Below are 13455 nucleotides of genomic sequence, written 5' to 3' on the forward strand. Positions count from 1 at the left end.
GGCACTCTCGCTGTTGCTGTACATGGCGCAGGTCTGGCCCATTCCAGACTCCTGCGCGATGGCAATCACCCAAGCCATCTTTCGCTTTATCTGGAGATCGAAAATGGATCGTGTCCGCAGGGACGCGATGTACAAGCCTCTAGATATAGGGGGATAAAACGTGCCCAACATCGCCCTCATACTGATGGCCACCTTTGTGTGTGGCTGCATCAAGCTGTGTGTAGACCCTCAGTATGCAAACACCAAGTGTCACTACGTGCTGAGATTATACCTGTCCCTGGTGTTACGAAGGATGGGTCTGCCCACGCTACCGCCGAACGCTCCAAGTAGTTGGACCGTGCCGTACCACCTGTCCCTGGTGGAAAAATTTATGCAGAGAAACACCTTTGACCACATGTCTATCAGGCAGTGGTCAGCACGTAACGTCTTAGAGGCCCTGCGGGAAAAGGAGAGGGTGGATCCTGTGGGATGGTTCCCCGAGCAGACTGTCAAAGTCATTTTGCAGAATGCCTCATCGCCAGAACTTTCCAACAAGCACCAAGACGTAGCTTGGCTGGTGGTGAGAAAGGCCCTCCCCGTCAGATCCTTCCAACATGGCAGGGGTCTCACCCCCTCTGCATGTTGCCCTCAAGGTGGCTGTGGTGAGGACGAGACCATTGTTCACCTCCTTGTGGATTGTGCCTTTGCAAAGAAGGTCTGGAGAGAGATGCAGTGGTTTCTGTTGAGGTTCACCCGAACAGTTCTGTGACACAGGAATCTGTGCTCTACGGGCTGTTCCCAGGGACACACACTGAGACAAACATCAACTGCAGCTGGAGGATCATCAACTCGGTGAAAGACGCTCTTTGGTCTGCCCGAAATTTGTTGGTCTTCCAGCACAAAGAGTTGTCCCCGACCGAGTGTTGCAGACTGGCACATTCCAAGGTCCAGGACTACGTGCTGAGGGATGCACTAAAGCTTGGGGCAGCCGCCGCAAAGGCGCAATGGGGAAAATTCGCTGTCTAAGACCTTTCTGCCATAATAGTGCACCGAGGGGCTGGGAATTGTTTAGAGCCCCTCGGGCTGTACAGCTCACAATGAATGTATGCATTGAATGCTAATTGTATTATAATTGTATTGAAGCACCTCAGAGTGCAACAGAATGTATGTTGATAACTCCAATACCATTGTCTGATTGTCTGTAATGACCATATTGAAATGATTGTAATATTCATTGATTGTATTGATGCACCTTGTGATCTATGTGTAAAAGTTGAATCTGATTGTACTTTTGTGATTGTGATTTTGGAATGTTTTGGAATGTTCTTCCAGATATTTTATGAATAAAGTATATTTTTCCAAAAAAAAATGACTAGTGTAAGAACATAAGAAGTAGGATCAGGACTAGACCATACAACCCGTTGAGACTGCTCCACCATTTAATACGATCGGCCTGATAATCTACCTCAATTCCAATTGCCCACCCACTACCCATACCCCTTGATTCACCAAGAGACCAAACATCTATCTGTCCCAACCTTAAATATACTCAACAATGGAGCATCCACAACCCTCAGGGGTAGAAAATTCCAAATATTCACAGCTCTCTGAATGAAGTAATGTTTCCTGGTTTCAGAAACAAATAAATGACCCTTCACCCTGAGACTGTGCCCCCATGTTCTAGGTTCCGCAATTGCGGAAAACAATCTCTTAGTTTCCACCTTGTCAGGCCCCTTCAGAATCTAGTATGTTTCAAAGTGATGGCCTCTCATTTTTCCAAACTCCAGAGTATGCAGGTCCAAGTTACTCAGCCTTTCATCATAGGAGAAATGACCAATCAATTAGTTCTCATCACAGGGACCAACCTAGTGAACCTTCTCTGTACCACCTCCAAGGCGAGTATACCCTTCCTGAAATATGGAGTGACTGCCCTTGACATCAAGGCCGCATTTGACCAAGTGTGGCATCAAGGAGCCCTAGCAAAACTGGAGTCAATGGAAATCAGGGGGAAACTCTCCGCTGGTTGGAATCATGCCTAGTACAAAGGAAGATGGTTGTAGTTGTTGGAGGTCAGTCATCTCAACTCCAGGACATTGCTGCAGGAGTTCACCAGGGTAGTGTCCTTGGCCGAATCAACTTCAGCTGCTTCATCAATGACCTTCCTTCCATCATAAGGTCAGAAATGGGGATGTTCGCTGATGGTTGCACAATGTTCACCACCATTCATGACTCCTCAGATACTGAAGCAGTACATGTCTAAATGCAGCAAGACCTGGACAATATCCAGGCTTGGGGTGACAAATGGCAAGTAACATTTGCACCACACAAGTGTCAGGCAAGGACCATCTCCAACAAAAGAGTATCTAACCATCGCTCCTTGATGTTCAATGGCATTACCATTTCTGAATCCCCCACTATCAACATCCCTGTGGTTACCATTGACCAGAAACTGAACTGGACTAGCCATATAAGTACTGTGGCTGCAAGAGCAGGTCATGGGTTAGGAATTGTATGACCAGTAACTAACCTCCTGCCTCCCCAAAGCATGTCCACCATCTACAAGGCACAAGTCAGGAATGGAATACTCCCCACTTGCCTGGGTGAGTGCAGTTCCCGCAACATGCATAAAGCTTGACACCATCCAGGACAAAGCAGCCCCCTTGATTGGCACCACATCCACAAACATTCAGTCCCTCCATCACCAATGCACGATAGCAGCATTGTGTATCATCTACAAGATGCACTGCAGGAACTCACCAAGGCTCCTTAGACAGCACCTTCCAAACCCACAACCACTACCATCTAGAAGGACAAGGGCAGCAGATACATGGGAACACCACCACATGGAAGTTCCCCTGCAAGTCGCTCACCATCCTGAATTGGAAATATATGGCCGTTCCTTCACCGTCACTGGGTCAAAATCCTGGAACTCCCTTCCTAACAGCACTTTGGGTGTACCTACGCCACAGGGACTGCAGCGCTTCAAGAAGGCAGCTCACCACCATCTTTCAAGGGCAACTAGGGATGGGCAATAAATGCTGGCCCAGCCAGCGAAACTCACATCCCATGAATGAATAAAACCACTTCCAGAAACTGTCACGAAAGCATTCTACAAACTCATCTTCCAGACCATCTTTGCTAATTTGAATGGTCCAGTCTACATGAAGGTTTAAGCACTCTACAGATATTAGAATGCCTTTGTTACAAGCTCCAATTATTTCCTGCTTAATGCTATGTCCAACAGTATAACTATTGTTACAGTGCCTATAAACTGCTCCCACCATTGTTTTCTGACCCTTCCTAATCTCCATCCATATTGATGGATAGAAATGGGTAAAATATGACAGACACATACAGTAAGTACAGCTAATTACTGCCATGTTCAAATTCAAAATATGACAAGGTTACAAAAGCTAGAGAAGTAATGATGTGTTTTGACTTTTCATATTTTACTTGCGCATCTGGACTTAATTTAGTGTTGCTTAATAGGATTTCTCATTGAAGGTGAATGGTAGTTTGGGACGGTTCGACAGTTCCCTTGTGAATTCCCAGCAAGATGGGTGAGAACCCTAACTGAATGTCATTTTAGATAAAACAGGGTAGTTGAAACATCCAGTGTTAAAGGTTTTCATGGTTAGTCTTTCTGAATCTTAGATCATTGGAAATCAATGTCTGTGGGTGGAATCGTCCAGTCCCATTGGCAGCGGGCATCATGGCGGGCGTGAGCGGATAATATGGTGAGAAGGCCAGTTTCAAGGCATTGTGAAATCCACCCGCCAATGGTGGACTGCCTTTCCCGCCATCCAACGTTGGGAACTTAATTTTAATGCATTTACATCTCATTATTGTGCCCTCACGCCGGAATCATCTCCTCACATCAAATTTACTGCCCATGTCAGCATGACTTCAGAACGGTGAGCTTCATGGCGACGTGAACTTTGAGGGGAATTTGGAGGTGAGTGCACACAAACTTGCACAGCGCTCGCGAGCATCACCCATTGGACATCAAGGAAGAGGCACCATGCATTTGGTGGGCCATAGGCACGGAACATTTTCCCAGCTGGCTTTCAGTGCTGTGCTGGGGCAAGGACTCCAGTGTTGGTGAGGCGAGGCAGGGTGGGGGTTTGAGGGGAAGGCAACAAACACTGAAGGAAGTGCACAAGCATATACTGGGGGACAGGGATGAAAGAAGTTGCCATGCACTTGGAAAAGCTGATCAAAAGTGAGCATTCTTCCACAGCTGAGACCGTTCAGCAGCAGCTCCATTGATGTGCTTGGAGTCGGGTTCTGACGCTTTTTTGCTCACTCAACCAATGCAAAAATATGAAAGTGCCACCAACTGCTCCAGAAAATTTCACCCCTTGAGCACAGACTGCTGATTAATGTGCATTTTCGGGGGCTACAGAACAATTGGACAATTGGACAAGTTGTAGAATCTACTTGTGAAAGCTGGCCATGGCACAGTCACTGGTGGAGGCGCTCACAGCCTCCTGCAATGTCTTTATTCAGGTTTGGACCAGTCTCCCCCATGGTTCAAGCTAACAGTGTAGTCTTGGTTAGGAGTTAGGAGAATGCCTGCGCCTGAGCTGAGAGCACAGTCTGCAGTCCAATGGCCAAAGCTGCCGCCAATCGGTCAGTTGGAGTGGGGCGGTGGTGGGTGGGGTTTCGGACAGCCAATGAACAAACAACACGCCGGCCATCCAAGTGGTGGCATGTACTCTCCGGAATGAGTGAAGGGGCCTTCAGACCTAACCAAAGAGGTTCTTATGACACATACCCACATGTCTCTCTCTTTGATCCTGCCGGAGGAGAACATCAGGACCATGGAGCCTGGTGATTTAGTGATATGCCTTATGGCTTACTGAGGCCAGAGAAGAAGGAGAGAGCAGTGGAGGGGCCTGGCTCGGCAAAGGGAGGAGAACCTCTCTCTCAATGAAGGGGCAGCAGGGCCTGCTGTGCACACAGCTGAAGATCCACAGAGAGCCGTCACTCCTAGGAGCCTCGCTAGGGTCTATAGATGGCGTCTTTCATTCCTGCAGATGACTGAGAACCAGTGTTGTCAAAGACTGCGCATGTCTAGGGAACTGATTGGTCACATATGCCACCTGCTGCAGGATTTGGTGCCATTGGGACATGGAGGGCATCCACTGCCAGTGACCATGAAAGTGACCGTGGCGCTTAATTATTACACCAGTGCCTCATTCCAGGACTCCACAGGGGACCTGTGCAGGATCTCACAAGCCTCCACCCACAAGTGTATCCAGGAGGTCACGGACACCATCTTTGCGAAGGCACAGAACTTTGTGTATTTCACCCAGGATCAGGAAAGCCAGAAAGCAAGAGCGCTGGAATTTGCGCAGATCTCAGGTTTTCCACAGGTGCAGGGTCCCATCAACTGCACTCACAAGGCCTTCAGGTCTCCATGACAACAAGCAGTCAACTACATCAACCATAAGGGCTTCCACTCACTGAATGTTCAGCTGGTTTGCGACCACCACAAACAAATCCTGCAGGTTTGCACACAATTCCCAGCGAGTGTCCATGACTCCTACATCCTTTACAGGTCTCAGATCCCTGACATCTCCCAGGGTCCACAGAGGCTGCAGGGTTGGCTCCTTGGGGATAAGAGCTACCCGCAGAGGACGTGGCTGATGATGCCCGTGTGGCGGCCTCAAACTGCAGCAAAGCGACGGTACAACGAGGCTCAAGCTGCAACCAGGACTTTGATGGAGTAAATGGTAAATGACAGGCATCTTGAAAATGAGGTTCCGGTGCTTCTACAGGACCGGTGTAGCACTGCAATCCAGTCCCCAGAGGGTGTCACGCATCATCATTGCTTGTTGTGAGCTACACAACCTGGTGCTGCAACAGGGAGAGGACCAGGCTGTAGAGGAGATGGAATAGCAGTATATCTCCTTCGATGAGGAGGTGAGGATGCCTGCGATGAGGCCATCGCACTGGCCAGATAAGGCAGACGCGCTTGGGAGGCCCTCATCGCCGCAAGATTTGTGGAGGATGATGAAGATATGCAGTGAGGTTAGTCTTGGTATCCTCGACTTGCAGCTGCAGTACTGTGTACAGTTCTGGGTGCCACATGATTGGAAGGACGTGAACGCATTGGAGAGGGTGCGGAAGAGGTTTACAAGAAAGGTTCCAGGTACGAGAAACTTCAGTTATGAAGACAGATTGGTGAGGTTGGGACTGTTCTCCTTGAGAGGAGAAGTCTAAGAGGAGGGGTGTTCAAAATCATGAGGGGACTGGGCAGAGTAGATAGGGAGAAGCTGTTCCCACTTGTAAAAGGATCGAGAACGAGAGGCCACAGATTTAAAGTGATTTGCAAAAGAAGCGAATGTGATGTGAGAAAAATCTTTTTCACACGGCCAGTGGCTCGGGCCTGCAATGCACTGCCTGGAAATGTGGTGGAGGCAGGTTCAATCGAGGCATTCAAGAGGGCATTGGGTGATTATTTGAATAGAAACAATATTCCAGGGTACAGGGAAAAGGCAAGAGAATTGCACTAATTCATAATGCTCATTCAGAGCACAGGTGCAGATACAATGGGCCGAATGGTCTCCTTCTGCACCATAACAATCCAGTGAACGTTTGCCTCCTGTCTGATTGAGGGCAGCTTGCTTGTGCTCTGTGATCAAGGTCATACCTTGGAGATGCAGCTGATACTTTGTCAGCCTTCAGCATCTGACCCCTTCAGGAGCACAGAGTCACTGGTCACAGATGCTGAAGAGATGGGGGCCAGCCCCACCTTAAAGGTGCTGAGAGCACACAGAGAGAATAACGGAACTCTGTGATGCCTGCCCACAACATTCTGGCAGCAATGACAAGCACCACCGAGATACAGGCAACAGTAATGTGTCCAGGATCTGAAGGTTACACACTGCACAGGGAAGAGGCCCTGGACTGAGACACCTACTTGTGTAGGAGCCAAGGTTTTACTGGGTGACATAGGGTCATAGAAAGGAGGGATTTGGATTGGCCGGATATTCCTGGAGTCACCTGGGTGGATGGCCCCGGGTTGTTGAGCTGCTGATCCTCCTCCCAATGGGTGCCTGAGGAGCCCTGGCTAACTCCTTGAGGAGAAGGGGAAGCTGGAGTGAGATCGAGCATCCTCGCGCCCCTCTCACATTGATACTGTTGGAGGCCGACTATGGCATCAGGGACGGAGCTCAACCTGCGCGGCAGTGCAGGACTATGGTAGCTGCCATCTTGCCTGTGTTGACCTTGGTATGTCGGCATGCTGGCACTATCACCTCAGCCTGAAGGCAGTTGGGCTCCTCCGCTGCCCTTGCAATCTAAGGAGTGCAGCAGACATCCCTTCCTGATGTTCCTGTGATTGTCTTTGCAGCTCCAGCAACTGACTGAAGACTGAGTCCAGAGGCTCATCATCTGACTTGGACTCAGCAGATTCCTGGCCTCCAATAGTCCAAGGATGTCCCTGCCTCCGCCTGATGTGGAACAGATTGTGCGCTGTGCTCACCAGATTGTGATTTTGAGGCTGTTCTATATCTAGATCACACTGAGGTGTGTGTCGCTGCGCTGGTGGAGGGTGTGGATGAGCGCTGTGACAGGTCTTCAACAGTGCTGCTCTGAGGGTTCACATCCAAGGTGCCCTTGGTGTTGGGGTCATGGCCAAGGTTACCTGAAGACAATGTGGCAGGTGTGCCTAGGACAGAAAGTGGAGATTATTAGTGCTTGGCAGCCACGTTGAAAACAGAACAGTAGACTCAGTATTGAGAGACGGATAATGTGGTGCAGGATCGTCATGAGGGTGTTCACTGCCGACCTCACTGTCACCACAGGAACAGTCTACGTCCTCTCCAGCTAGCTCTGATGCATGACTCTCGAACAGAGTGAGGACCTTGATGTCCGGCACTCCACCCCAGCCTGGGACCTCTCCCGTTGATTGTGCACAATCTTGTCCTGCATAAAGACAGATGGAGAGAGTGTGAGGAAGGCGCATGCCAGGCCAAATGAGAAGGATGCCGGGCAAAAGTGTGTGCTGAATGGACCCATGGAGGGGTGAGGAGGCAGTCTCCAGAGGAGAAGAGGCTAGATGGAGATGTGAGGGTGAGTGTAAGAGAGTGAGTGGCGATGTGCCTTGAGCTGGCAGTGAGTGAGATGCCAGTGAATGTGTGATGGGCTTGTGAGTTTAGAGTGATGAGATGGTCTACTTACCCTGGCAGCATGGATGAGATCATTCATCTGTTTTCTCCGTTGGATGGCCAACCTCTTGTGTGCAGCATTGGCACTGACCACCTCTGCCACCGCCTCTGAAGCCGGAGTGGTGAGACTGATGGACCTCCTGCGACCAGAGCGGGGGTAGAGGGCATCGTGGCAGGCCTCCACAGTGCCCAGGAGATGTCACAGGGATGCGTCACTGAATCATGTACTCTTCTTGGATGGGTCCATGTCTTCACTGGAGCAGTCCGGGGCTGCAAGCATCGAGAAGTGTCCACAGGGCTGCAGTTTAAATATGATGCCTGGCGTGAGGAAGCAGCAAGGTAACGCTGTGGCGGGCAAATCGGAGGCCGTCTGACAGCGATCCGGCATGTTTTCCGTGACTGCATAATTTATGAGGCGGGAAGGGGATGATACAGCGCGACAACCCTACATCGCAGCCGGAGAGTAAAACAGCTTTTTTCACGCCCGCTACTGCACTTAGTGTAAACCTGGGACGATTTCACCCTATGTTCCGATTCCCTGTTACTATACTAAAATATGTTCTTCATCCCGGTGGTATCATCATGGACCCAAGGAAGTATAAACCTATTCATTTGTCACCACAATCAGGATGGGTAAAGATACTGCACAGGATGATAATGAGTTATTCAGACCAGAAAGTCCTAGGTTTAATTTCTGGGGTCATGATTAAACGTGATTTGACTCAGAGGCACTCCAGGCTGTTGCCCCATTGTCAGGTCTGCAGGTGTCGGGAGAGTCATGGTTGAAGATCAGAGGCAGAGGCAGCATTGTATCTCTGGGCTCTTGCTGTGCTCCTTACCTAAATCTTTTAAACTCAAGTGTGAAGCTCCTTTCAGCATAAAAGGAATATGTTCTGTTTTGAAACACTCAGACCGGGTCATCTCTGCAGTTCTATCGAAGCTGATGGGAGCCACCTCTACATTAAGTTTTAGGTTTTAGAAGGCCTTACAAAAGCAGCTCTTATTTGGTCACAGTAAAAGTTTCCCAATGAATGGGATCTCTAAATATTCTCTATATTCAGAGAAGCCTAATGCTTCAAAACAGGCATGTTTTTTGAACCAGAACTAGACTACAGAGCTGATTCCAACATCGAGTGCGTCACTGGTTAGTTGCTATAGTAGATCCTGCATCTGAATAATGTTATTTTACTTCCTAAGATTGTTAATTGGATGTTATGACAGTCAGAAGGAAAGGCTGTTAATTATGACTGACCAGATGGTTTGATGGCTGATTCCACTGTTGCAACTTTAAGTATGCAACTGAGAGGATCCATGAGCTAAAGTTAAAGTTCTGTACTGCATTTTTCATGCTGCATTTGCGTACCAGGTTTAACAACTCATTTCAACATTTGGAAGGAGCTGTCACAGTGAAATGGAAATTGAGAGCTATTTTCCATTCTGCATTTTTCAAACCTTTACTGCAGCTTGACAGAATCAAGGAGAAACCTAAAGCAGGGCTCTTTAGAGCAGCACAAAAAACATTTCAGCTATCCCAGCTTTGCTAGCAATGCTGACTGATCTGCTCCTCAATCTCAGAGTCACTGGGGAGATGTATTCCCCCAGGACAGGTAGGAGATGAGGAGGGAGGAGGTTGAATTCTTAAAAACCTGAAACCTGACTTCAAGTTGGCATGAATGTGCCCATTTCTGGTTTAACTGGAACAAAAATAAAAATAAAAATACCTGGAAAAACTCAGCAGGTCTGGCAGCATCTGCCGAGAGGAACACAGTTAACGTTTCGAGTCCATATGACTCTTCAACAGAACTCTGAACAGAAGTTCTGTTGAAGAGTCATACGGACTCAAAATGTTAACTGTGTTCCTCTCCGCAGATGCTGCCAGACCTGCTGAGTTTTTCCAGGTATTTTTATTTTTATTTTTGTTTTGGATTTCCAGCATCTGCAGTTTTTTGCTTTTATCTCTGGTTTAACTGGGATGGGTTGGGGGTCAGATGAGTAAACTGAGCTCAAGTCAGTAAATTAAATATGTTAATGAGGCTGTGTGCTTTAAACTTTAACAGCCTTTCAGACTTAATGACTCAGATTTTGCAGGCCTCAGGAAACCCAGCAACGAAAGGGAGACAGGAGAAGCTGGACTAAGCAAGTAAGTGCTTTTCTAGCACTGCTTATGGTTCAGGAGAAACAGACATGTTTTCCCCCATCTTCCCTCCTCGCGATCCACTGACCACCCCTATTCCGATCTCCATTCCAACCCATTATCTGATTTACCTCCTGCAGGGGCAAAGGTTAATTTCCTACCTCTCTTTTCATTCTTTAAATCTTAAATTATTAGCGAGAATTACAGTACAGAAACAGGTCCGACTCATCCATGCCAGTGTTTGTGCTTCACCTGAGCTTCTTCCTACTCTACTTCACCTAATCCCATAATGATGCCCTTTACTTGCCGACTCACCAAACAATATAAAAAGTGTTTCCTGATTTACTTTATTCAAATCCTTTGAACATCTCATCAGATCGCCTTTTAAGAAAGAAACAAGATACCTAGAATCTTCTGAAAGGGATTTGAATAAACTAGAGGGAGCATGAGGGGACATGGAGGGGTATGAGAGCATGGAGGGGACATAGGGTATAAGGGGCATGGAGGGCATGTGGGATTCATGGGGTGGGGGGCACGGGGTGAGGATTTGAGGTCCTCAAATTCATGATTACAACTGGGCCAATGTCTCAGTAAATGGAGGTAGGCATTCCAACTTGCCAGCCTTGGCATTCCCCTGCCTTCTATGCCACCTTGGCCCTGCCTCAGGAGGCAATGGGCCTGACTCCATCCCACCCCTGCCCCCTGAAATGAAGATATGGAGGTGGAGGCCTTTTAAAAGGAAATGGATCTGCCAAGTCGGGAAGTTTCCGCCTCTTTCATGAAAACTCAGCCCCTTGTGTTTATGCTTCTCATAACATGTGGCTGAGGCACACAGCTTCAGACAGAACCTCCAGTTGGCAAAGCTCGTGTATCAATGTCTACCTTGCTTGTGCTCCATTGTTGTGTGCAGCATTTTTTAAGCAGGAATTCACACTTATGTAGTTGGAATTTCTGCTCTCAATACTCCACCTCATACAGAAGAATGGACCCACGAGCGGATTTTGCAGGGGCAATAAGTTTGACTTATTTCCTTCTTGGAGGCATTATTTTTAATGCTGTTTGACCCTTGATCTCAAGCTCAGCAACAACAACTTGCATTTTTACAATGTTTCTAACTTAATAAAAACATCCCAAGGCGTTTCACAGAAACATTATCAAACAAGATGTTTAGAGCTATATAAGCAGTTATCAGAACAAATGACCAAAAGCTTGGGCAAAGAATTAAGATTTCAGGAGCATCTTAAAGGAGAATGGAGGGGTAGAGAGGTTAAGTGAGGGAATTCCAAATCTTAGGGCCTAGGCAACTGAAGGCATGGCTACCAATGGTGGGCTGATTAAAATAGGGGAACACAAGAGGTCAGAATTGGAAGAGCACAGAGGTCCCAGAGTGTTGTAGAGCCACAGGAGGTTATAGAGATAGGAAGGGGCAAAGCTATGGAGGGGCTTGAAATCAATGAGAAATTTAAAATTGAGACATTGCTGCAGTGGGAATCAAAATAGACAATAAACACGGGAGTGATGGATGAATGGGACTTGATGCAAGTTAGGGTATGGGCAGCAGTGTTTTGGATCATTCAAGCTCATGGAGAGCAGAAGATGGTAGACCCTGGGCAATGGAAATATTTCATAAGAAGGCTTTGTTCCAATAATCTCGGAAAGAGGTCTCCGACAGATAGGCACTTCAGCTAAAACTAGCATTAGTGAATACTTGATCCCCTACAGAATTATAGTCCAGTGATTGGATTGCTTGTGCCTTGGGACTCTGAGGTATAACATGATGTGAGTGGCGACGGAAATTAGTTCTTCAGGAAGCTTCACCGTTCCCAATTCTGCTTTGAATATTCTAAGGATGGGTGACTGGGCCCTTCCCATGGGGAATTTAGAAAGGTGCAGGAACGTGCGAGTGGGCAATTAAAATGCCTCAAGTTAGGACTGATTTGAATGCCACCATTTCCAATTTGTAGGTTATTAAGCACCAAAGCAAAACTTCTATCTTTTCTCCCCTGGCCCTAGAAAAATAAAAATTTGGGTCACTCTTGGAGCAGCCTCCAAAATTCCACTTAAGGTTTTCCTGTCAAGTCTCTCAATGCATGGGGTGTGTATCGCACAAGCTCCACCCATTGCAATCACCATCCTGGGTACATTATTTTACCCCTATATGCATATAACAAATGTCCTCCCGAAGCAGGTGCATGACATGCCCACCCTTTGCAGAACACTGCACAAGATGGTGGTGTCCACAGCACTAGCATAAACAGGCAGGAAGTCAATACAACAGTTGAATCCAGCTCTCTCCTGAGACACTTGAGGTAATGATTCAAATAACACAACACAGTATGAAATTCTTTACCTTCTCAAAATATTTGATCTCATATTCCAGTATGATGCCATTGGGCTGGTCTGGTTCATGCCACATCAACGTCACACTGTTCTGGCTGGTGTTTTCCTGTTTGACAACCAAGATCTGTGATGGGGCTGGAAACAAAGAGACACCACGGGCATAAAACAGCTCAAATTAGTCTCTACATTAAAGCATTCGCAAATTGGAGTTACTTTTAACAGTTTAATAATTAGCAAGGCAATGTTAGCTCAATATTACAGGTATGTTAGCATAATGGTTATGTTACAGGATGAGTAATCCAGAGGGCTGGAATAATGATGAGGAGACATGAGCTTAAATTCCACCATAGCAGCTGGGGAATTTAAATTCCATTCATTAAATAAATCTGAAATGAAAAAGTTAGTCTCAGTAATAGTGACTATTATACTACCGGATAGTAGTTTAAAAACCAACTGCTTCACTAATGCCCTTCAGGGAAAGAAATCTGCCATCCTTACCCAGTATGTGACTCTAGACCAACAGCAAATGTGATTGACTCATTGACTCTTGACTTTCCTCTGAAATGGCCTGAAAAGCCATTCAGTTGTCTCAAGGGCAATTAGGGATGGGCAATAAGTGCTTGCTTGGCCAGTGATGCCCAGGTTCCATGACAAAAAATGAAAGTACAACAGCAGTCAAGCAAATGGAAGGCTGCTATGGTCCAATTAAATGCACCTTTAAATATCTAACATAGTTTATACTCTATAATGGGAAGGTGTTAGTTTTTTTTGAAAAACATATCATTTGTTTTTACAGTAATAGAGTACCTTACAGACTTTTGGTAA

General features: G+C 47.1%; 1 protein-coding gene across 2 annotated transcripts in view; it reads right to left on the reverse strand.

Moving 5' to 3' along the window:
• Positions 1–13455, reverse strand: part of epha8 (eph receptor A8) — a 568862-nt gene that overhangs the window by 160184 nt on the left and 395223 nt on the right. For both annotated transcript variants that reach the window (XM_078558294.1, XM_078558293.1), the window contains exon 6: positions 12641–12765. In XM_078558294.1, coding sequence (XP_078414420.1) covers positions 12641–12765 — 125 coding nt within the window. The remainder of the gene's footprint in view (positions 1–12640; positions 12766–13455) is intronic.

The sequence above is a fragment of the Cetorhinus maximus genome, chromosome 15, assembly GCF_964194155.1.
Source record: "Cetorhinus maximus chromosome 15, sCetMax3.hap1.1, whole genome shotgun sequence".
In the NCBI taxonomy this organism is placed as follows: Eukaryota; Metazoa; Chordata; class Chondrichthyes; order Lamniformes; family Cetorhinidae; genus Cetorhinus; species Cetorhinus maximus.